The 25,178-nt window shown below is 37.0% G+C and overlaps 1 protein-coding gene across 2 annotated transcripts in view; it reads right to left on the bottom strand.

Annotated features, from left to right (window-relative positions):
• LOC127410963 (steroid hormone receptor ERR2-like) overlaps window positions 1–25,178 on the bottom strand; it is a 96,879-nt gene that overhangs the window by 22,912 nt on the left and 48,789 nt on the right. For both annotated transcript variants that reach the window (XM_051646256.1, XM_051646255.1), the window contains exons 4-5: window positions 8,467–8,577; window positions 7,770–7,931 (exon numbers count right to left, since the gene is read on the bottom strand). In XM_051646256.1, coding sequence (XP_051502216.1) covers window positions 7,770–7,931; window positions 8,467–8,577 — 273 coding nt within the window. The remainder of the gene's footprint in view (window positions 1–7,769; window positions 7,932–8,466; window positions 8,578–25,178) is intronic.

A 25,178-nucleotide genomic window follows, 5' to 3' on the forward strand; every position in this document is an offset into this window, starting at 1 on the left:
CCTACCTTTTGGAAGCACATCTATGATGCCTTAAAATGCTGCCTATATTAGAACATGTCATTTTGGCACTTTCTTGTTAAATGTATATCATAATAATGTCATTTGAAAGTAATCATGGGACATAAACGGCTACAGTGAATTCTTCAGGCTGGGAAACAATTCTATACACTCTCACCACAGAATTCCCTAGTGGAAAAATGTGGCCCACAGGGTCAGGGGCCCGCAGGCAGGTGATCAGCAGCTGTGTAATGTGACGGGGCAACTGAGCCCAACCATTAGCGGAATGTAAAGCCTTATTCCACACCACAACATCTCACATGAACACTGTCCTGTACAGGGGTCCTGCTGCTATGTTCCAGAATATGTCATGACCAGCAGAGGCTGAAAGACAGTCTAAAAGAGATTCAGAACAGTTATAGTTATAGGTTAAATCTGATTACTGTATGTAATTTTTTGGATGCTAAAATACTTTCTCACATCCTAGTTTAATGTTCAGAGTCAAGTAATCAATTGGTATGTTCATTTCCTAAAGAGTGTAAACACTTTACAAATCATTACTCTGTTGTTTGAGAATCCCGACACATCACCTTATGACTCAACCAATGGCGTGAGTTTAGGGGAATGACTACCTGACAGGGAGTGAGACAGAAGGAGCGTTTGGGAAATCTGTTTAGAGCTGTTATAGTTGTGCTGTTAGAGCTGTTAGTTTCACAGAAATTTCACACTTCAAATTTAAGGTCTGCAGTCTAGAGCCTAGTGGGCTGCTTTGCTATCCACAGCCTACATAGGCATCTGACTTTTAAGGCAGCATCCTAACTGAGATGGAACAGGTGGCTGTTTTGAAACATTCTACATAGGCAGTAATACAAATAATGCTCCTCATGGGACACGCAAAAGAGACTCGACTCACCACAGATTTCAATAGAGTTCAATGTTAGCATGTTGCTAAGCCAGCTCTTATGATCATATCTAAAAAGATGGCATTAGCATGCCTATGTTTGGAACATGAATGCTTGAAAAATGAAAACTTATGACCAGTTTGCTTCAAGCCGAATACTTTAACACACCACCAACTCAAAAAGTCAGAGCTTAAAGAAATTCCAGAGTTTCCCATTGATAATTACGAATTTATGGTGGCATTAATGTGCACCCATCACGTAAATACAATTATTCTGTCATGATTTAATACTCTGGGATTTGTAACTTAGTAGAGATACAGTTTTGCTAGCAGTGTGCTTGCTATCATAACTGTGAAGCTGTGTTAGTGAAATCGAAGGGGATCTCCAGGACTTAGAATGAAATATGATCCGGCTGAGAACAAGAAGCTAGTGTATGTATGTCAAAGGTCTTTAGCACCTTGGGAGCAAAAAAGCCATCTGTCAACATCCGCACATCAGCTTTAATGAGACGCCACTCAAACTATTTACAGAGCGCTCTCTCTCACTGCCATGCCAGCCAGAGCTCGGATATTCAATGCAGGGATTAATTAACAATTAATCAACGGCCGATTCCATAGGACCTGACCATACGAGGAGGCTGTTTACGGTTGTTAACTGTCAGATGAGATGGGTGTCTGTGCGCTGCGTCCTGACGTGCACTATAAAAGGCTTTACTGTCATATAAATATGACTGTTCTTTAGACGGGTGGGTAAAGGAAAAGCACAGTGTGTAACGTTCACTTTTATGTACAAAAATGAAACACTAAAAACTCATGTTAAGTTAACTCATGCTGGGAAAAACTAGTGGGAAAGACTATAAAATCAAAATATGCTTCAAGTTGTCTTATTGTGAACTACTCATAAGTGCACATCATCCCAAAGACAATATATATTTTTTGTCTTTATAATATTTAATTAAAATTGTACCACCTTTGAAATTACTTTTCGGCTGATATCAATTAAAGGTTAAGTTAATGTTAACCAATAGACAAACAGCTATTTAGTCATTGTTTTAGGAGCTTGCAGATCATTCTATCACTAATTTCAAGGATTGAAATAAGTTAAAATACGCATTTAACATTTTTTGATTTGGTTTTTAACTATACGTTATAAATACTTGTTATTGTCGCAGCCTACGCATCAATACTGAAACATGTAACAATGCCTTAAAGGAAAATTCTGGGTTCAATACAAACTAAGCTCAATCGACAGCATTTGTGGCAAAATGTTGATTACCACAAAAAAATAAATAAAATTAATATATATATATATATATATATATATATATATATATATATATTTATCAAAAATTGAGGTTCCAGTGAGGCACTTACAATGGAAGTGAATGGGGTCAATCTGTAAACATTAAAATACTCACTGTTTCAAAAGTATAGACACAAGACGTGAACAATATGTGTGTTAACATGATTTTACTGTGATACCTTTTCTGTGTAAAGTTTTATCCAATTTCACAAACCATAAAACCCTAAAACGACTGTAAAAACGGAATAAAAACAAAATGTTTTTCATTTCGGTTCATTCTGATCAGACACAGTATTTTTTCGTTCCAGTTCGAGTGTTCCACAGCCTCCTTACAATTGGTAACCGGTTAGAACGAAATAAAAGAACGGTTAATAATGATCTTTTTAAAATGGAAGTGCTCTGTGCCAAGGGTGGGTGATATACCAGCTGACAAAAGAAACAAGGTCAAAACAAGGGACTTGCCTAACCCAAAATACGTGAAATAAGCAGTTTTTTTTTCCCCATGTGGGGGAATTCTCAGCATAGAAAACATAACAAGCATAGTATATAGTAAATAAAATAACGTCTTTTCAATAAATATATTTTTAATATTAAATATACCCCCCAAAAATATTAAAAATACTTCAAATATAAATCTGGCCATGTAAAATCAATTAATATCCAAAATCTCTCTCTCCTGTATACACGCACACACGAGTGGGCACGTTTGGACTAAACGTCATATTATATGGGCCAAATTATTTTAATTATTTAGTAATTGTTTCATTATTTTATTTTAATTATTTGTTTTAATTACAGATCTGCTTCTGTCAAAACTTGGCAGGATGAAATCTGTATTAATGCATCATATACAAAGATAATTCAGTGAAGACTTTTTTTTTTCAGTGAAGAAATTTCCTTTTTACCTCAATATTTTTCCTTGCATCTGGATTAATCATGCATGTACAGTTGTGCTCACAATTTGCATACCCTGGCAGAAATTGGCACTGATTTTGAAAACATGACTGATCATGCAAAAAAAAAAAAAAAAAAACTGTTTTTTATTTAAGGATAGTGATCATATGAAGCCATTTATCATCACATAGTTGTTTGGCTCCTTTTTAAATCATAATGATAACAGAAATCACCCAAATGGCCCTGATCAAAAGTTTACATACCCTTGAATGTTTGACCTTGTTACAGACATACAAGGTGACACACACAGGTTTAAATGGCAATTAAAGGTTAATTTCCCACACCTGTGGCTTTTTAAATTGCAATTAGTGTCTGTGTATAAATAGTCAATGAGTTTGTTAGCTCTCACGTGGATGCACTGAGCAGGCTAGATACAGAGCCATGGGGAGCAGAAAAGAACTGTCAAAAGACCTGCGTAACAAGGTAATGGAACTTTATAAAGATGGAAAAGGATATAAAAAGATATCCAAAGTCTTGAAAATGCCAGTCAGTACTGTTCAATCACTTATTAAGAAGTGGAAAATTCAGGGATCTCTTGATACCAAGCCAAGGTCAGGTAGACCAAGAAAGATTTCAGCCACAACTGCCAGAAGAATTGTTCGGGATACAATGAAAAACCCACAGGTAACCTCAGGAGAAATACAGGCTGCTCTGGAAAAAGACGGTGTGGTTGTTTCAAGGAGCACAATACGACGATACTTGAACAAAAATGAGCTGCATGGTCGAGTTGCCAGAAAGAAGCCTTTACTGCACCAATGCCACAAAAAAGCCCGGTTACAATATGCCCGACAACACCTTGACATGCCTCACAGCTTCTGGCACACTGTAATTTGGAGTGACGAGACCAAAATAGAGCTTTATGGTCACAACCATAAGCACTATGTTTGGAGAGGGGTCAACAAGGCCTATAGTGAAAAGAATACCATCCCCACTGTGAAGTATGGTGGTGGCTCACTGATGTTTTGGGGGTGTGTGAGCTCTAAAGGCACGGGGAATCTTGTGAAAATTGATGGCAAGATGAATGCAGCATGTTATCAGAAAATACTGGCAGACAATTTGCATTCTTCTGCACGAAAGCTGTGCATGGGACGCTCTTGGACTTTCCAGCACGACAATGACCCTAAGCACAAGGCCAAGTTGACCCTCCAGTGGTTACAGCAGAAAAAGGTGAAGGTTCTGGAGTGGCCATCACAGTCTCCTGACCTTAATCTCATTGAGCCACTCTGGGGAGATCTCAAATGTGTGGTTCATGCAAGACGACCAAAGACTTTGTATGACCTGGAGGCATTTTGCCAAGACGAATGGGCAGCAATACCACCTGCAAGAATTTGGGGCCTCATAGACAACTATTACAAAAGACTGCATGCTGTCATTGATGCTAAAGGGGACAATACACAGTATTAAGAACTAAGGGTATGCAGATTTTTGAACAGGGGTCATTTAATTTTTTTCTTTGTTGCCATGTTTTGTTTTATGATTGTGCCATTCTGTTATAACCTACAGTTGAATATGAATCCCATAAGAAATAAAAGAAATGTGTTTTGCCTGCTCACTCATGTTTTCTTTAAAAATGGTACATATATTACCAATTCTCCAAGGGTATGCAAACTTTTGAGCACAACTGTATATTTAGTAATTTTACATAGCTGTTTAAAAGGCCTTCAGGGTGTTACAGAATGCTTCATCCACAACGGGCAAATAGGCAAAGTAATGTGTCATGCAGCAGTTTCCTTCAGGATCAAAGCACATACTTAATAGAGTGAAGCCCCATTTTTTGGGCTACATTTAGTGTAGTTTCCAAACATTTACTGTGATAAACCATTTAGTCTTTGTTTTCATTAAAAAATTAACAGAATGAAATTAACTGGTAACAAGAGAAAGGGCCTTTGTTCCCATTTTTGGTTACGTACTGTAAAACTTTTTGTTCATTTTCGTATTTGTTCCTTAAACCGTTTTTAGTTACTGTGTAAAAACAACGATTTAAACAACTTCACAGCTCAAATAATACGCATGTTTTAACAGAATAATTAATGTAAATGCTTTTATATTTCATTAATGAATTAATTAAGTGCTTCACATTTCTGCCTTTAAACCCTCCACATATTGTCCCTGTCCCTATTGTAAGTGTCTCACTGGAACACAGATTTTAGATTTTATTTTATTTTTTCAATTGAGATTAATTTGAACCTGGAATATTACTTTAAGAATTTAGACATACAATACAATTTTAACAATTATTACACATCTGATCATTTATCCTTAGATCAACCATTAGACATAGTAACAAAAAAAAAAAAAAAAACACAAGGTGTGAATTCAGTTGGTGTGTTTGAGTAACGAGATACAATATATATTTTTTTAACCTGTACTAAATGTTGTCATGAAAAGTTCAAATCAATGGTAATTATTTTCTGAAATACGCTTCTCATATTTTTGGCCAGGGTTTTTTGAGTTGTTTTAAGGAGAACTTTTCCGGAAATGCTACCGAAAATTTTTCGAAAATGTGGAAAATGTTACATTTTGTCTTGATTGTACTGTTTACAATGATTTCATAAAAATCATTTCATAAAATAATAAAAAGAAGCATTACTTTTAGGATGCGTCAAAGACAGGATGAGACGGCTCACTGGAGTAGTTATGAATGGGAGAAATCATAACGCTGAATACGGCGTCTGTAGAATAGGAAGTCCTGTCTTACAGTTACAAGAGCCAATCACTTTTTTGATCGTCACATGTCATTTTACACTGAGAATGAGCATGCGCATTATCTGGACCAGCCTGAAAAATATCACTTTTTTGCGTGATCTGAGCTAAAGAAGCACAGTTTATGATCCGATTGTTGTCAGATTTTATTGCTGATTTGAAATGTGTTATTTGTTCGTAATCGTGACCAGCCGTTTCGAAGATTTTAGTCTTTCTTCATTCAAGTACATAGGAATAAAATCACGCAGCTCTGAAATACAGTATGTATTCAATGTATTGAAATTAGAGGTCAATCTGTGACGTTTCAATCTGCTAATTGTCTCACGTGTTCTTGACATATGAATTCGCAGGTCAGAGAAACAATGGAAGTGAATGGAAGACAAAGTCTAGCACGACTGCACCTTTAAACCTGAAAAGACATCACACTAAACGTGCTTTTTTTTTAACTGGTCCTCTCAATTGGTGTCACAGTGGAATGCAATCAGTAGCTGCACAACAGGATGTGACAACTCTGGTTTACTAATAAAATAAAATAATGAGAACTTTAATTCATTCATGTAGTGTGTGTGTATTTGAGGAGACTGTGTTTTTGGGTCACTAGTGATCGAGTCGTCTGTAAGCGCCTTGCTGAAATGCTCTGTGTGCTGAAACAGCACTTCTGTGTCTGTCTGTGTGTGTGTGTGTGTGTGTGTGTGTGTGAGTGATTAAGGGGGTCAACATCCTCCTAATCTCCTTACTAGCTAACACACTTCATCCAGTTAATGATCACCATCTTCCCCAAAAACACACACCTGCCCCACAGACCGACCACACTGAACTGAGGACGTGAACACAAAATACAGTTTACATCTCTGTCTGAATAACATGTTTCATTTATTTGTATTTGTGTATTTGTACTGTGGTGTGTATAATGAGTCTCTAATGCTCTTTTCATACACACAGTATTGTCCAGTGACATTTATAATGTTTTATTTTTTATAATTTTATTTCTTGAAGAATAACCATTTCAGCTGTGTAGGTGTTACAGTAAATGTTGTTTTAAGAGTGTGATAATGAGTGTGGGCGATTCTCACAAAACCTGGTCATATTTAACACCAAATCAAGGCAAAAAAATATCATAATGAAAATGAAGCCTACATGTAGGACCATTCAGATTTTTCACATTCTGACATTATTTTCAAGATACTTTTACTATTTTACCACCCAATTCTCATTACTGTAACACATCTAGAAGTTCGCATTCTTTTCAATGATGATTCTCGTTACTGTAACAGTCATTTTATTTGTTTAACTATTTAAAAAAAAAAAAGAAAAAAAAAACAAGATGCGTTAATGAGAACTGAGGGGTGAAATGTGTGTAACTGTCTTGAAAATAATGTCACAATGTAAAAAATCTTAATGGCCCCAAATTGGCTTCATTTTCTATATGCAAAATATAATTTATTTTCATTTTTTAAAGTAAAATAGGCCCAGGACATTTTTTTTGTGTGTGTTCCTGAGAATCGCCCTTGTACGTGGTGAATGTTGTTCACACGCTGTCAAAACTGTTTAATCATTGTTATATATCTTTGTTGTTGTTTTTTTATTTTATTTAACTTGTCATAATAATTTCTAAAAAAAAAAAAAAAAATGTCATCACCAGAAGGGAAATTCAAAGTAGTCAAAAAAAAAAAAAGTGCAATGAATTTTCTTTGTTCAAGTCGTTACTTTGGCACCACTTTTAGGCAACTTGCATTTTTTATTTGAGTAGTTTTAGTGCTTTTTGCAGTGCAGAGTGTGATGCATTTCACATACATCAGATAACATGCATTACACACCTAAAGCTTTCAAACATAACGCAAAACATAAAATAACAATTCACGTCAGATATACTGGTGTTGGTTTGTGTTGTCGCGAGCGGTGTTGACTGACCTGGGATGTGTTTGGCCCATCCGATGATGACGACCAGCTCACGGTCGGCGAGGTCACACAGCGTGGTCAGGGCTTTGATGTCGCTCTCGGGCATGCTGGGGTCTGGCATGGCGTAGATCTTCTCTGGCTCTGCTACAAGCAGGTGGGATACGATCTTCGTCACTGAGGATGAGAAGACACAGAGATCGAGTTCAGCACTTTCACTGGACATTTTATAAACAATCCAACATTAATTATTTGTGAACAATTGTCTAAACTTCACTACATTAATATACACATATAAAACTGATAATATACTTGTTCTGCCATTGTGTGTTCCTTAAATGTCTGCAAATGTACAGTAAAGATAAATAAAACATTATAATAAGAACTTTAATTCATCAACACACATATAATGTTTAACTGAACAGTAATTTATGTACATTTAAATATGAATCAAACTTGCATGAAATTTCTAATTATTTAATTGTGCATTATTGTTATTTTAAAGGATAATGTAACAGATAATGTTTGTTAATCGCATATTCATGAAAATTCTGAACGTTATTATAAAGTGCTAACAATTTCTTCATCTGAACAAATACAAATGCTCAATAGTGCTGTTGTCTTTAATTAATCTGTTGCCCACATGAGCAACTGCAACATAAAGGTTTTTAATACTATGAACATGTGTGTGTGTGTGTGTGTGTGTTCTCACATGGTTTTTTGGCTGGTGGAGGGAGTGTGAGCCCCAGGTAAGCTGTGTTTTCTGCATCCATTCTCCTTTTGTATTTCTGTCTACCTCCTCGTACTCGATCTAAACGCACACCTTAACAAACAAAAACAATATTTACACACACATTTATTTAATCACATTTATGACCAACATTTACTGTAGTTTTGAGTGTCTGAAAGATCTAAAAAGAGTTGATGTATTTTACACAGTTAATTAAACAGACTGATGTAAATAAGCACATGTCCAGAGCTCTGAAAGATGATATCTGTGTCAAAACTCCAGAAAAGGAAGCAAGTCAAACCTGTTATTATACACATGCAACAAGCATGCTTATTACATGCACCGATCAGCCACAACATTAAAAGAACCTGTCTAATATTGTGTAGGTCCCCCTCGTGCCACCAAAACAGTGCCAACCCACATCTCAGAATAGCATTCAGAGATGATATTCTTCTCACCACAATTGTACAGAGCAGTTATCTGAGTTACTGTAGACTTTGTCAGTTCAAACCAATCTGGTCATTCTCTGTTGACCTCTCTCATCAACAAGGCGTTTCCATCCACAGAACTGCTACTCACTGGATGTTTTTTGTTTTTGGCACCATTCAGAGTAAATTCTAGAGACTGTTGTGTGTGAAAATCCCAGGAGATCAGCAGTTACAGAAATACTCAAACCAGCCCATCTGGCACCAACAATCATGCCACGGTCCAAATCACTGAGATCACATTTTTTCCCCATTCTGATGGTTGATGTGAGCATTAACTGAAGCTCCTGTCCTGTATCTGCATGATTTCATGCACTGCACTGCTGCCACATGATTGGATGATTAGATAATCGCATGAATGATTGTTGGTGCCAGATGGGCTGGTTTGAGTATTTCTGTAACTGCTGATCTCCTGGGATTTTCACACACAACAGTCTCTAGAATTTACTCCGAATGGTGCCAAAAACAAAAAACATCCAGTGAGCGGCAGTTCTGTGGATGGAAACACCTTGTTGATGAGAGAGGTCAACAGAGAATGACCAGATTGGTTTGAACTGACAAAGTCTACGGTAACTCAGATAACTGCTCTGTACAATTGTGGTGAGAAGAATATAATCTTAGAATGCTGTTCTGAGATGCGGGTTGGTGCTGTTTTGGTGGCATGAGGGGGACCTACACAATATTAGGCAGGTAGTTTTAATGTTGTGGCTGATCGGTATATAAGATTAGTGTCAATCACTGATTTATTATTAAGACCGTTCTGGCTCTGATGTAAACATGTAAGTGTGTGAAAACACAGACTCATTGTGAATGGGGAAATAAATGAGTCACATAAAAAACCCTGCAGATTTCAAGTATTGTTACATTAAATAGCACTAAGCATAAGAAAAGAAAAGTAAAAAGAAATGTGTATTTATTTTAGGGCTATAATTAACGTTTTTCCCCCTTACTTGTTTGTAAAAAAAGAACAAATAAATAAATAAATACACAAGATTTTACCAATTTTGGGTATTGACGATGTTTTCCCATTGGAAACACTTGTGACTTTATTCAAATACTTTATATATATTTTTTTAATCACAAAGTTTCACTTTGGGTTTTGCAGGACTAATGTGGACAATTTCTTATAATACTACAATGAAATTGTTTTGCAAAAAAAAAAAAAAAAGAATTATCTGAGGTGGTAAATTCAGTATTTGTATATATTTATAGTACATATTATTTACAGTATTAGTTATTTATTTATTTAGTCAGATAAGCACACAGGTGGTTCTCAAGAAACCTGTCAAAAAATGTCCTGGTCATATTTAACCCAATCATTACAAAATAATAATAATGATGATACTAATAATAATAGTAAAAATGCTATCATATTTTGCATAAAGAAAATAACATATCAACATATCAGACCATGAAGGTTTTTTGCATTGTGACATTATTTCTATGACAGTTATGCACATTTTACCACCCCCAATTCTGATCAATGATTCAGATATTTTTCTTTTACTTATCCCATTGATTATAAAGATTATTCTTATTACTGTAACACACTGCATTTTTTACTGTATTACAATATAGGCTTCATATAGGCTCTACATAGACTTGTAATTTCTTGTTTGTTTCAAGTAAAATAGGAGAAGGGCATTTTCCTGAGAGGTTTCATGAGAGTCACCCACACACACAGAAGCCTCTACAGTAATAGTATCAGAGTGTAAATAAATAATTTCAGCTTTAAAGGAAATTTAAACCAAGGAGAGAGCCAACATATTCACAAACACAACAACACACATGCATGAGAGACACACACAGAGAGAGAGAGAGAGAGAGAGGGTGTGTGACGGAGGTGTCATGCCTCCATATGTGAGCAGTGACTTCAGCCACAGTGACACTACACACCTGACACACATCTAAACAGATGAATATTTAACACTGGGTCAAAGAACTCACACACACCCTTCATTACTTCACTTTTCAACAGCCACACCAAGGCAATCGACAATATACCATAATTTACACATGCAAAAACTGTGATGTTTGCACACTACATCATAAAAAATCCTGTTAAATTTATAGTAAAGAACTGGCAGCTGTGTTTGCCAGAAATTCACCGTTAACAATACGGTAACCACGTTTCAGGCTTTACGGGATGTCATTTTGATACCTGTATGTTTTACAGTGCATTATCATCGTTTATGTTATTAAATAATAAACTTGATATATTAAACTTACACAAACACTAAACACCATCAGGGTAACATGTGAAATTAAAATAATGTAATAAACATGAACTAATCAAATATAACACAGAACACCCCAATGTACGTAACTGATATTAAAAATAAGAAGAAACATAACTATTGCCATAAAATATAATGAAATATGACAGATCACACAGGGAATTCTGGGAACACCCGATTAATGATTTTTACCGTAAATTTTACAATAATTTGCCATAAAAAGTACATGTACTCTCTTGTTAAACATAATATACATTTTTACCATTAATTATACAAAAAAATCATACTTTTAACATTTAAAAAAATATATATTTTTACAAACGTTTACTGTAAAACTACATGTATTACCTTTTTAAACATATTAAATATTTTAAGGTAACCTCCCGTTAACCAATTCATGTATTTTTTACTATAGCATTTTTACAGTCTTTTACCGTTAAAAAAAATAAAATAAAAATTGCAGTGCAGGAATGCAGCGTAGTCATATATATTTATAAGCACACACATACACACACTGATAAATCATACAAATATACTGTCATTCCAAAAATAACTCTAGCAGGAGTTGTAAATGTGTATCACCAGTGATGGTTAGAAACGGATTACATGTATAATGAATTAGGTAATCACATTACAAAAATCAAGTACTTGTAATTAGATAAAACTACATTACTCATAATCAGATTACAGTTATATTTTATATTAATCAGGCAAAGGCAGTAAACTGTTCTAATTCTTCTTAAATGTTTTTATTTTTCATTCTAAATGAGCCTACAGCTGATGTATGTTCGGTAAGTCTTAAACTGTTTTCGAAAGGAAGAGGGTGGGCTGCTTTCGGACTCAGCATCAGAACGTACATGAATGTGCTTTTGCAATAACTTTTGAGTTTTTTTGTGACGTTGATTCACAAATATCACATTTTATGTGCTTTTTATAATTTCACTCAGAAACAGACAAAGAGTGAGAAACACACACTCACACACACTCACGTGCATGCTCACATGCACAAACACACACACTCACACACACACACACACAAACACACACACGCACATGCACGCACACACACACGCACTCGTACGCACACACGCACACGCACATATCACTTCTCATATTGTGATCCACTAAGTAAGTTTTCTTTAATGCATTTGTTTTAGTGGATGTTGCACTTTTACCATGTCTTTTGCCCGGGTGACTTCAATAACAAAACACTCATGCCATAAAACACCCTCATGCCATCCCAGACATGTGCGAATTTCTTTCTTCTACTGAACACAAATGAAGATTTTTAGAATATTTCAGCTCTGTAAATCCATACAATGGTGACCAGAACTTTGAAGCTCCAAAAATCACATAAAGTCAGCATAAAAATAATTGATGCGACTCCAGTGGTTTAATCTATGATTCAGAAGTGATATGATAGGTGTGGGTGAGAAACAGATGAAGTCCTTCTTTTACCATACATCTCCAAGTTTGTCCAGCCCCAACCAGTCGGTGGGGATATACATGAATGATGCTAATGGCCAAAAAAACAGAAGAAGAAGAATGTGGAAGTGAAAATGGACATTTATAGTAAAAAAAGATTTTAAATATTGTTCTGTTTCTCATCCACACCTACCATATCACTTCTGAAGATATGGATTAAACCACTGCAGTTTTATGGATTACTTTTATGCTGCCTTTATGTGCTTTTTGGAGCTTCAAAGTTCAGGTCACCATTTACTTGCATTGTATGGATCAACAGTGATGAAATATTTCTCTAAAAATCTTCATTTGTGTTCTGCAGAAGGAAGAAAGTCATACACATCTGGGATGACATGAGGGTGAGTAAATGATGAGAGAATTTTCATTTTTGGGTAAACTATTACTTTAATCAACAATAGATCATTAAGTAAGAAACATTCCAGGTGTTCTTCATGCCTCTCTCTCTCTCTCTCTCTCTCTCTCTCTCTCTCTCTATATATATATATATATAAACTGTTTCAAACAAAACATGTTTACTTGGGAATATTGTTTTAATTGGTAATCAACTGATAGCTTTTTCCAGGGTTCCCAACTTTTTTGACCAAAACATTTCCATGACTTTTCCACAACCTTTCCAGACATTATATTTACTGGATACAGATATTCAGAAATCATTTAGATTAAGACCAATTTGCAAATCATTAGTCCCTTTCACACATACAGCCTTTTCCAGAAAACTTACTGCATTTTTCAGATAAGAGGTGATGTGTGAAAAACCTTTTTGAAAATACTGGTAAATTTTGCTCTGGCAATTTCCCTTAATGAGAAGCTGTACCATGACCTATACATTTCCATATTGATGGTATGTGTGAACAGCACAAGAGGTGTATTTACCAGTAAAGGCAACCCAACAATTTTCCTGTAATTTACCTGATTGCATGTGTGAACAGGACTAGTGAGAACTTCATCTAATTGAATGAAAACCACTGACTCAAAAGATTGATTTACTCCCTAATCGGAAATCACTACGGCTTGCGAGCATGTTTTACTCTACAAAGGAGCAATGTCCAGGTCATTAAATATTTTAGAGCAGAAAAAAAAAAGAAAAAAAAAAAGTGTATACAATATTCACTCCAGACTTTACTGAAAGGGGTTACACATGACATCAAAAGCCTAAATCACAAACTCTAAATGAGAGAAATGGAGCAGTTCCACCATCAGGGACACTGCTGTAATGTTTCATTCCTCTAAAGAACCAATGACCAGTTAAATCTGTCTGCTGGCTAAATGATTTCATCACAGTACAACTACACTGACTGTCAGAAGAGGTTTGTGTGTTATGTAGTTTGAGACAAAGAGAAGACAATGTTCATTTAGCAGGTATAATCAGCAGAAAAATGAAAAGAGTAAAAAACATTGCAGGGCATTGTTGTTCTATTTAGGGAGAACAGCAGCAGTATCACAGATGCAATGACTGCAACCAAAAATCCCTGAAATCTGTGTAAATGCTTTGCATTGGTCAACATTTCTCTGAAGGTACAACTGCAGTATATTAACTGCTAATTGCATTTGATGTGAATTATAATGGCCATTTCATTAAATATGAGCGTACAAACGTGCAACAAAGAGCAGCGACAACAAACCACAGTATCTTTTTTAGAAGTCGAATCAGGAGATTTTTTCTCCTTGTACAAATTATTTGATTCCCTAGAAACAGAAATCTGATTAGGATTGTCTTTCAATTTCCTGACACTGACAACCCACTAACCTAATTACCCGCCGGTCCCCGTGGTCCTACTCTTCCTCGCAAACTCCGGGAGATCATTTGATGGCTGCGAAGTCACAGTGAAATCTCTTTTCTCCCAAGTACAATTTTTATATTTTACTGATAATCACAGACAGTGGGGAGTGAGATAAAATAATTGTAAATTGTAAACAAGATTAGATTGACTAAACACACCTTAAATATAATTTCTCTACAATGGCCCAAGTTGAATTAACTATGTTAGTATTACTGCACACCTAAAAGGCAAATAAATCAATCTTTGTCACTGTATTGTTATTGAAATTATTTGCAATTCATTTTAACTAAACATGTTTACAATATGACAATAAGGTTCTGTATGTTAACATTAGGTAACTTAATATGTTATGTATCATGAACTAACAATTACAATATTTTTACAGCATTTCTTAATCTTTGTTAATGTTCATTTGTAAATAAACTATTGTTTATTGTTAGTTCATAATGCATTAACCAATGTTATCTTGTATTACACGCATTATACATAGAAATTTAAATTAACATTAATAAATGCTGTAAAGATAGATCATGATAACTAATGTTTTAACAACTGTTAAAGTATACAACCTTATTGTAATTTTGCACCAAATTTAGTTTACACTAACAATGGTAAAACTTCATTGCAAATGCAAAATATGTTGACTGCTTAAAGACAACACGTTTAGTTGTGCTCATTAGGATAGAAAATGCCATGTGTGCTGTTATACTTTCATGAAATTGTAATATGGTCCCTTTCTATGGGTATCATATTTCTCTGAATCTCTCGTAAGCCGCATAGTCCACTGTGAGACTCGGGATAAGAAACGCTCCATGATTCACTTCGTGTCACGTGCTATTGTCAGCCATCGCAAAGCCAGTGTGAAGAATCTGAGGTACATAGGTGTCTGTCTTAATTAGAACAGTAACAAGTTTAATTAAACAGATGCTGACAGGAATTAAACCCTGGCACTATCTAGTCTCCCGTTACAACCAGAGCAAGAGGATCAGAGAGAGAGAGAGAGAGAGAGAGAGAGAGAGAGAGAGAGAGAGAGAGAGAGAGAGAGAGACGGATGTCTAGAAGACAGATTGGTTTGATCAAAATACCACCCATATAGCTTCATTTATGTAGTAGGGCGAATCTTATGAAATCGGTCAAGAAAATGTTCTGGTCATATTTAACCCCAAATCAATAACAATAAATAAATAAATAATAATAAAAAATTACATTTTGCATTAAGAAAATTAAAAAATTAAGGACCATTAAGATTTTTGCATTGTGACATTATTTTCAGCACATTTAAACACATTTCACCCCTCAACTCTCATTACCGTAATGCGCTCGGATGTTGCAGCAAAAATGTGGCTTTAGTTTCTGACTCTGACTAAGGTCCATTTTGACAATATCAAAAAACGCTCTCTTTTTTTAGACGATTCTCCTCAAACGCTGCATCAGAGATACCAAACTGATCATACAGTGAATTCAGTGGCAGAGGTCGAAAGTTGTGCTGCTGAAATCGGTCTGTGATTACAGAAATTCGAACCACTCCCCCAGTGGCTGAAGCTGGAAGTGTTGTTGAACGTTTGTGCACGTGTGAGCTTCAGTTTCTGGAAGAAATATCCACAGAGTGGCACCAAAAGCGAGTTATATTTTTTTGTTGTAAATGACTTAATACAGTCAACTAGAATGCAGATTTTATTAACCTTACTCCCCCGACCTTAAACCTAACCGTCAGTGGAGGAAAAATGCCATTTTAATGCAAAAATGCAACCTTCAAATTGCGCTCAACATTGTTTGAGTGTAACTGATTACTTTGCGGTTTACACAGAACCAGAACCCATATCTTGGATATTGTGGTCAGCAGCGCCACAAAGAAAGGTGAACACATTTGAATTGATGCAAAAATATCTGATGGACGAAAGTTGGAGGAATGAGTGGCTGAATGTGGAGTATCTTTAATGAAACACAAGAGTGTTCATCAGCGTAGTCATCAAACACACTTATGGAGGAGAGTGTGTTTTACATTGCTGACCGTCACTGGTTCAAAGCAAATGGATCTCAAATGTCGTTTCATCAAAGCGAGCATGGCGGTACAAGTGAGAGAGTGAGAGAGGGATTAGGGCCAGCGCGGAAGGCATCTGACCGTGGATTAGCCCTCGGGCCCATGACTGGGCAAGGGCCAGCTGACCCGAGCTCCTTTTTCTCTTCCAAAACAATAATCCTCTCTGGAGCAAAGCCCCTACAAAAGGGCCCGTCTGCACCACCATCACTGATTCATTTGGGGGTCACTGGACTTGGCAGGGGCCCTTATTTTTGGTGCTCTCACCTGTTCTGGGTGCCTGTCATCTGTGTGAGGGGAAAGTGTCAGCGTGGCTGAAATGGTTGGCAGTGGCTGAGGGAGCTTAGGCTCACCCGTTTTTAGCTAGGAAACTCACGGGGCCGCGTTCTAAGACCACAGCCAGCTCTGCCTTTCATGATTGCCGTCAAAATCACCTCCCGTCAGCACTATTTCAAAGAGCCCTGGGTATGGTAGTTCACGGGTGAAGGCATGGTATTTTTCCTCACGAGCGATGATGAGCAAGAGAAACTGACTGTAGAGCCGACAACTGACCCAAAATACCTCTGCAAGCTCACCCAGAACACACAAGAAACACTTCCAAAAGATGGTGCCCACAAAGCAGTAAACCCTTGCAGTAGAATCCTGCCAAAAGGTCATTCAGTTGGGCTTGACGGCATAAAATGAATTAGTCTGTACAGTCTCAGAAAGTTTTACTTAAAGGTGTTCATTCATAGATATACAGTGGGGAACAAAAAGACCAATAGTGAATTATTATTATTATTATTTTAAAGTATTATCAGCATAACAATTTGAGTGAAAAATTTAATAAAAAAATGTAGATGAGTTAGAGAATGTCTTAGTATTTGGTACTTTCTCTTTTGTTTTAATGACAGCATACACTGGAGCTGACATGAACAAAACCTGATAATAATGTTATGCAGCATGATTTCAGATTGTTCCGAAGAGCTGTACAGAGTTCACATGATCAATGTCACTACTTTACTTACATCTGATTAGTGAAATAGTACAGAATTTGAAATACTCCATTATTTCATTATCCTTCCACTTTAAATTTGTGGATTGCTAAGTGGATTATATATATATATATATATATATATATATATATATATATATATATATATATATATATATATATATATATATATATATATATACACTGATCAGCCACAACATTAAAACCAATGACAGGTGAAGTCAATAACATTCTTTATCTCATTACAATGGCACCTGTCAAGGGGTTGGATATATTAGGCAGCAAGTGAACAGTCAGTTCTTGAATTTCATGTGTTGGAAGCAGGAAAAATGGGCAAGCGTAAGGATCTGAGCAACTTTGACAAGGGCCAAATTGTGATGGCTAGATGACTGGGTCAGAGCATCTCCAAAACGTCAGGTCTTGTGGGGTGTTCCCGGAATGCAGTGGTTAGTACCTACCAAAAGTGGCCCAAGGAAGAACAACCGGTGAACCGGCGACAGGGTCATGGGCGCCCAAGGCTCACTGATGCACGTGGGGAGCGAAGGTTAGCCCGTCTGGTCCAATCCCACAGAAGAGCTCCTGTAGCACAAATTGCTGAAAAAATTAATGCTGGCCATGATAAGAAGGTGTCAGAACACACAGTGCATCACAGCTTGCTGTGTATGGGGCTGCGTAGCCACAGACCGGTCAGAGTGCCCATGCTGACCCCTGTCCATTGCCGAAAGCACCTACAGTGGGCACATTGAACTGGACCATGGAGCAATGGAAGAAGGTGGCCTGGTCTGATGAATCACATTTTCTTTTAGAACATGTGGATGGTCGGGTGCGTGTGCATCGTTTACCTGGGGAAGAGATGGCAGCAGGATGCACTATGGGAAGAAGGCATGCCTGTGGAGGCAGTGTGATGATCTGGGCAATGTTCTGCTGGAAAACCTTGGGTCCTGGCATTCATGTGGATGTTACTTTGACACGTACCGCCTACCTAAAGATTGTTGCACACCACGTACACCCCTTCATGGCAATGGTATTCCATGATGGCAGTGGCCTCTTTCAGCAGGATAATGCACCCTGCAAAAATAGTTCAGGAATGGTTTGAAGAACATGACAAAGAGGTCAAGGTGTTGACTTGGCCTCCATATTCCCAAGATCTCAATCTGACTGAGCATCTATGGGATGTTCTGGACCAACAAGTCCGATCCATGGAGGCCCCACCTTGCAACTTACAGGACTTAAAGGATCTGCTGCTAACGTCTTGGTGCCAGATACCACAGGACACCTTCAGAGGTCTTGTGGAGTCCATGCCTGGAAAGGTAAGAGATGTTTTGGCACAAGGGTGACCTACATGATATTAGGCAGGTGGTTTTAATGTTGTGGCTGATCGGTGTATATATATATATATATATATATATATATATATATATATATATATATATATATATATATATACACTATATTGCCAAAAGTATTCTCTCACCCATCCAAATAATTGAATGCAGGTGTTCCAATCACTTCCATGGCCACAGGTGTATAAAATGAAGCACCTAGGCATGCAGACTGCTTCTACAAACATTTGTGAAAGAATGGGCCGCTCTCAGGAGCTCAGTGAATTCCAGCGTGGTACTGTGATAAGATGCCACCTGTGCAACAAGTCCAGTCATGAAATTTCCTTGCTACTAAATATTCCACAGTCAACTGTCAGTGGTATTATAACAAAGTGGAAGCGATTGGGAATGACAGCAACTCAGCCACGAAGCAGTAGGCCACGTAAAATGACAGAGCGGGGTCAGCGGATGCTGAGGCGCATAGTGCACAGAGGTCGCCAACTTTCTGCAGAGTCAATCGCTACAGACCTCCAAAGTTCATGTGGCCTTCAGATTAGCTCAAGAACAGTGCGTAGAGAGCTTCATGGAATGGGTTTCCATGGCCGAGCAGCTGCATCCAAGCCATACATCACCAAGTGCAATGCAAAGCGTCGGATGCAGTGGTGTAAAGCACGCCGCCACTGGACTCTAGAGCAGTGGAGATGCGTTCTCTGGAGTGACGAATCACGCTTCTCCATCTGGCAATCTGATGGACGAGTCTGGGTTTGGCGGTTGCCAGGAGAACAGTACTTGTCTGACTGCATTGTGCCAACTGTGAAGTTTGGTGGAGGGGGGATTATGGTGTGGGGTTGTTTTTCAGGAGCTGGGCTTGGCCCCTTAGTTCCAGTGAAAGGAACTCTGAATGCTTCAGCATACCAAGAGATTTTGGACAATTCCATGCTCCCAACTTTGTGGGAACAGTTTGGGGATGGCCCCTTCCTGTTCCAACATGACTGCGCACCAGTGCACAAAGCAAGGTCCATAAATACATGGATGAGCGAGTTTGGTGTGGAAGAACTTGACTGGCCTGCACAGAGTCCTGACCTCAACCCGATAGAGCACCTTTGGGATGAATTAAAGCGAAGACTGCGAGCCAGGCCTTCTCATCCAACATCAGTGTCTGACCTCACAAATGCGCTTCTGGAAGAATGGTCAAAAATTCCCATAAACACACTCCTAAACCTTGTGGAAAGCCTTCCCAGAAGAGTTGAAGCTGTTATAGCTGCAAAGGGTGGGCCAACGTCATATTAAACCCTATGGATTAAGAATGGGATGTCACTTAAGTTCATATGCGTCTAAAGGCAGATGAGCGAATACTTTTGGCAATATAGTGTATATATATATATATATATATATATATATATATACATATATTAGGGGTGTAATGGCTCTCGGTAGAAAACCAAACCATGCTGTTTGCCAACCACGGTTCGGTAAGCATTTGCTCCACGATTCATTGCTAGTTTAATGACGCATTTGGATCATACAGTTTGGCAAAGAAAATAAAGCGCCAAATAGACATGTGCAGATGTAACCTCCGCTAATGCACCTGTACGGCTCTATAGATGGACATACTCCACCTGTGTTTCACGTGGGTCCACTTTCTACAGAGAGAAGCTGCCTATTAAATGTATGTTAAATCAGTTAATGACATCACAGTTCTGTAAGTGGAGAAAACAAGCCCCTGCATCATTTAAGTCTAAAGTCATTTAACTTATTCTTTTTGCGGTCAATTACAATAGCGATGGTCAAAAAACATTTACAAAACAGGCCCTGTTTGCAGACATTGCTCAATGCGAGGGCCGTATACTGGTAATACATCAATGTTTGATTATTTATTTACGCTGATATATAGCGTGCGGTGCGCACAGAGCTGCACATGAGCCTGAAACTGCACACAGACACAATACCTTCCGTCTTTAAACAGGCACTCGCTGCTAGTTCAGCAGACATGAAACAAGAACTAAAGCGCTTGGGGTGTTCATAGCCAAAGTTATGTTGGCCTTACTCTGTTGATTTCCACGTATGATTAAAATATTCGAGTCGCGTCACGACATCCATTCTAGTATTCATTTTAATAGCAAGTTTATTTCTTATATAGTGATATACAGATTCTGAACGTTGAATATACGTTGAGTTTGAAATGCACATTATGTTGATGCATGTAGTGTAATAATGCAGGTATTAATTTAAAATGCTGAGTTACTAATTAGAGAAAGTTTTTTTTATTTTATTTTTTAGTTAAGGACCCTAACGAAAGCCATGGTTTTACTATGGTAATATTGTAGTAATCATGACTGTTGTCACCATGGTTTTCTTAGCAGAAATCATGGTTTTGATAGAATTAACCATTGTTTTACAACAGTAATTACTGTAGTTTCTATATAGTAACCTTGATTTTATATTAGTATTGTAACCATGACAGTAACCATGTTAATTTTGTGTTTACTATGATTTTACTACAAATACAATGTTTAAACTATGGTTACTGTAGAAAAACCATGGTGATTTGTAGTGAGGGCAAATCTCTTGAAGTGTCTGTTACCAAATAGAATATTTTTACTTTGGATTTGGCAGTAATACATATTTTTTTCCCTGAACATAAATACCGAACCATACCAAAACCATGACCCTAAAACAGTGATACAAACTGAACCGTGGGAAATTTGAACCGTTACACCCCTAATATACAGTATATATATATATTTCTTTATTTGAGTTTTGGCTGTTGTGAGTGTATTTATAATAAAAAGCATCAGTAGATGTGTGATCGTCAGTCATGTGTCTCCCTGTAGAGATGATCTACAGTGTGTCGTCCTGGTACAGAAGTGATCTGGCCGTGATCTCTGGTGGAAACACATGTTCACGCCTGCAGTAATCCTCTCACCTGTTCACACAAGAACTCGAGGGAAACAACTGCCTGACACACAGTTTACACACACAACCATGTGTCTCAAAGGAATAATTCACACAAACGTGAAAATTCTGTCATCATCTACTCATTAACGTCATTTTGGCCTTTTGCTATTTTATTGCTTAAAATGAAAGTGGATAATGATCTTTACTGCCTACAACTTGTACGCTATATTATACTTCAAGTCTTAGGAAGCCATACAAAAGCATTAGGCACATCACACCAGGTTTGACACCGTTGACATCATTGGACCTCGCATGTCACGTAAATAAGCAGGTTTAAACAAACATAAATGAGAGGTATTGTGGAGGGGAAGCTAATCACTTGAGTAATGATTTAAACTTCAGTTTGTTCCTCACACAAAAGTATTTTATGACTTCATCTCACAAACAGCCCCTAAACATCAGCACAAAACAGCACAACACACACGCCTCTATTCTAACAGCCTTTAGAACGGGCAGAAAATCGACATCGAGTTCAATGTATTGCTGTTGTGTTTGTAATGAATTTAATTCAGATTTAGGTATATTTTACAGCACACTGAAACCAAATGTCTTAAATGAAGCATGCAAGTATGTGGCAGATTATTTATCTTTAAAGGCAGGAATCGATGGATTACGTCAGTGTAATCTCTCTATAGTATCCTTTGCTTTCTTCCCAGCTCCAATTCACTTCCATTGATCACAGGGTAAAAAACCTGTAGTCCCTGACATTTGAGTCCCATTATTGATCACTTCCTGTTTTGAGGGAATGAAGCAGTTCAAGATCTCTTCCAAACATCAAATGACTAAAAACATCCTGCGCTCAGACTGCCAGACCTCTGTGCCGCTGAGAAAGACTTTTGCTAAGGTTAGGCAAAATTCAGAAATTGGATCCCTTGAAATGACAGGATGTATTGAATTGTTTAAGGATTTCATGAGTCCACAACTTTTTCAACATGAATTACCATAAACATGTTATCCTACACACAGCGTATGGGCAATTTACATTTGACGATATTAACAGAGGTGTTTAGTAACAAAATGGAAATATTTTGTTACTGTACAGTTTTAAAACATTTTTACTTAAGTATAATTACTTCTGTGGACTTTAAGGCTGGGTATTGATACAGATTTCCAGATTAACAAGCTCTCGATTCTGATTTCAATTCAGTATGGATTCATACCAGTATACAATATTTCAGTTATAATGTCCCTTTTGCTTACATATGATAGAAATTCTCTCCCAGCTAATGCTGTTAATTTTACTGGGGACCTTCTAACAAGGTACATTATGAAAATATACATTTTCCTAATTATATATATTTTTAAGGGTTTCATCATTTTAGTCATATTTTAGCTTTTTAAAAATGAACAAATCCATGTATTGCATCCAGACTGATCTCACAGTGAGATCGGAAAGAGTAGGTCGACTTTTCTTTAGATAAAATCAGTGTAGAGTACAGCGGGGCTAAAGCTTGAAGAAATTTAGCTTTTTTCTGGTCACAAAATGTATCAAGAAAAAAAACATATTTAAAAATTATTTCTTTTTATTGAATATTGATGGAGCAACATAATTAGTGTGAAAATAAAATACGTTTTTATTTATTTATTTAAAAAAAAAAAAAAATTACGTTTTTTTAAAAAGTTGGTGAGGGAGCCTTTTACCCCAGGTGTGGGGAGTTTATAGTATATCGTGTTGATATAGGGGCAATAGTTATAGTGCAAATTTGGCCAGTTAAGGTAAATAATTTTGAGACAGCAAGATAACAAGTAACAAATAAGATGGAACTTGAACCGATGCAAACTTATCTGACAGGAGATGATGGCGGTCCGTGAGTCGACATAATGTCGCCAATTGTTGGTGCAGACGGGCTAGTTTGAGTATTTCTGTAACTGCTGATCTCCTGGGATTTTCACACACAACAGTCTCTAGAATTTACTCCGAATGGTGCCAAAAACAAAAAACATCCAGTGAGCGGCAGTTCTGTGGATAGAAACACCTTGTTGATGAGAGAGGTCAACAGAGAATGACCAGATTGGTTTGAACTGACAAAGTCTACAGTAACTCAGATAACTGCTCTGTACAATTGTGGTGAGAAGAATATCATCTCCGAGTGCTGTTCTGAGATGCGGGTTGGCGCTGTTTTGGTGGCACGAGGGGGACCTACACAATATTAGGCAGGTGGTTTTAATGTTGTGGCTGATCGGTTATTATTATTATTATTATTTTTATTATTAGAAATTACAATAAAAACAAATTGGGTTCCAAAAATTACTGTGTGATTGAAAAGTTGATTGATATACTAATAAAACTAAAATGAAATAAATAAATAATTAACAGAGAGAGAGAGAGAGAGAGAGAGAGAGAGAGAGAGAGAGAGATCTGAAACCATTTACAAGTCCAGATACAAGTAAAAATGTGTAAAGAGAACTGGCTTCTTTTCTACTGAAGACTTTCATTGGAATTACTGTTATTTTTGATGCTGCATCCTGCAGACTAGTTAACAACAAAGTGTTGCACATGCTCTTATGTAAATTGTTTTGTTTTCCTATTTTATAATGAATTAATATATTGTTAAGTTTTTTATTTTCATTACACAAAGAGTACTCCCAGTCAGTTCCACACAGTGAATTATAGATGTTCTAAACTCATTAAGAAAAAAAACAACACTGATATCAGATTGGGATCGGTATCTGCCGATACCGATAGTTCAGGTATCGGAATCGGAAGAGAAAAAATTGTATCGTTCCATCCCTATGCAAGACTATTAATACATTCAGAATTTTGCACCATCCTGATATGCACTGTCCTAAGATTTGTCTTTGGTGAATACAGCACGACTAACTCGTCTTGAACACAGATTTGTGGTACACTATTTAACAGAATGGAAAGTGCAGGTCTTTTCTGTCCTGTGAAGTTATAATTAGGTGAGATGATTTCATTCATCGCACGACCCTTGGCTCTGGCCGGGCATACAGTGAAGTTGGACGTGGATGGACATGACCCTCTCTGTCTCACTTTCTGTCTCCTTGAAAAGCCTGATTGATCTGGAGCTCACGTAGCGTCATCACGGAGACAGACGCATGACCTTGCATTGAGGAGGGACACGGAATGGCCAACAAGATGTCTTTCCATGTCCTCATATTCATTTGCTAAATAAATTCTCAAATAACTCATTTTAATAGTGTTGGGGAAGTGAAGGTTAGTTAACCTGGGTTAACACTATTAGAAATGATCTTTTTTGAGGACTAGAGAAGTCAAATAAAGAAATCTAATCTAATCTAGTCAAAAAGCAGCTCAGCTTGACAGTATATATATATATATATATATATATCATCATACACTTTCGTTTTATAGAAAAAAACAAGCTTAGACATTCTGCTAAATATCTCATTTTGTATCATAACAACATGATTC

This window comes from Myxocyprinus asiaticus, chromosome 20, assembly GCF_019703515.2.
Source record: "Myxocyprinus asiaticus isolate MX2 ecotype Aquarium Trade chromosome 20, UBuf_Myxa_2, whole genome shotgun sequence".
Taxonomy (NCBI): domain Eukaryota; kingdom Metazoa; phylum Chordata; class Actinopteri; order Cypriniformes; family Catostomidae; genus Myxocyprinus; species Myxocyprinus asiaticus.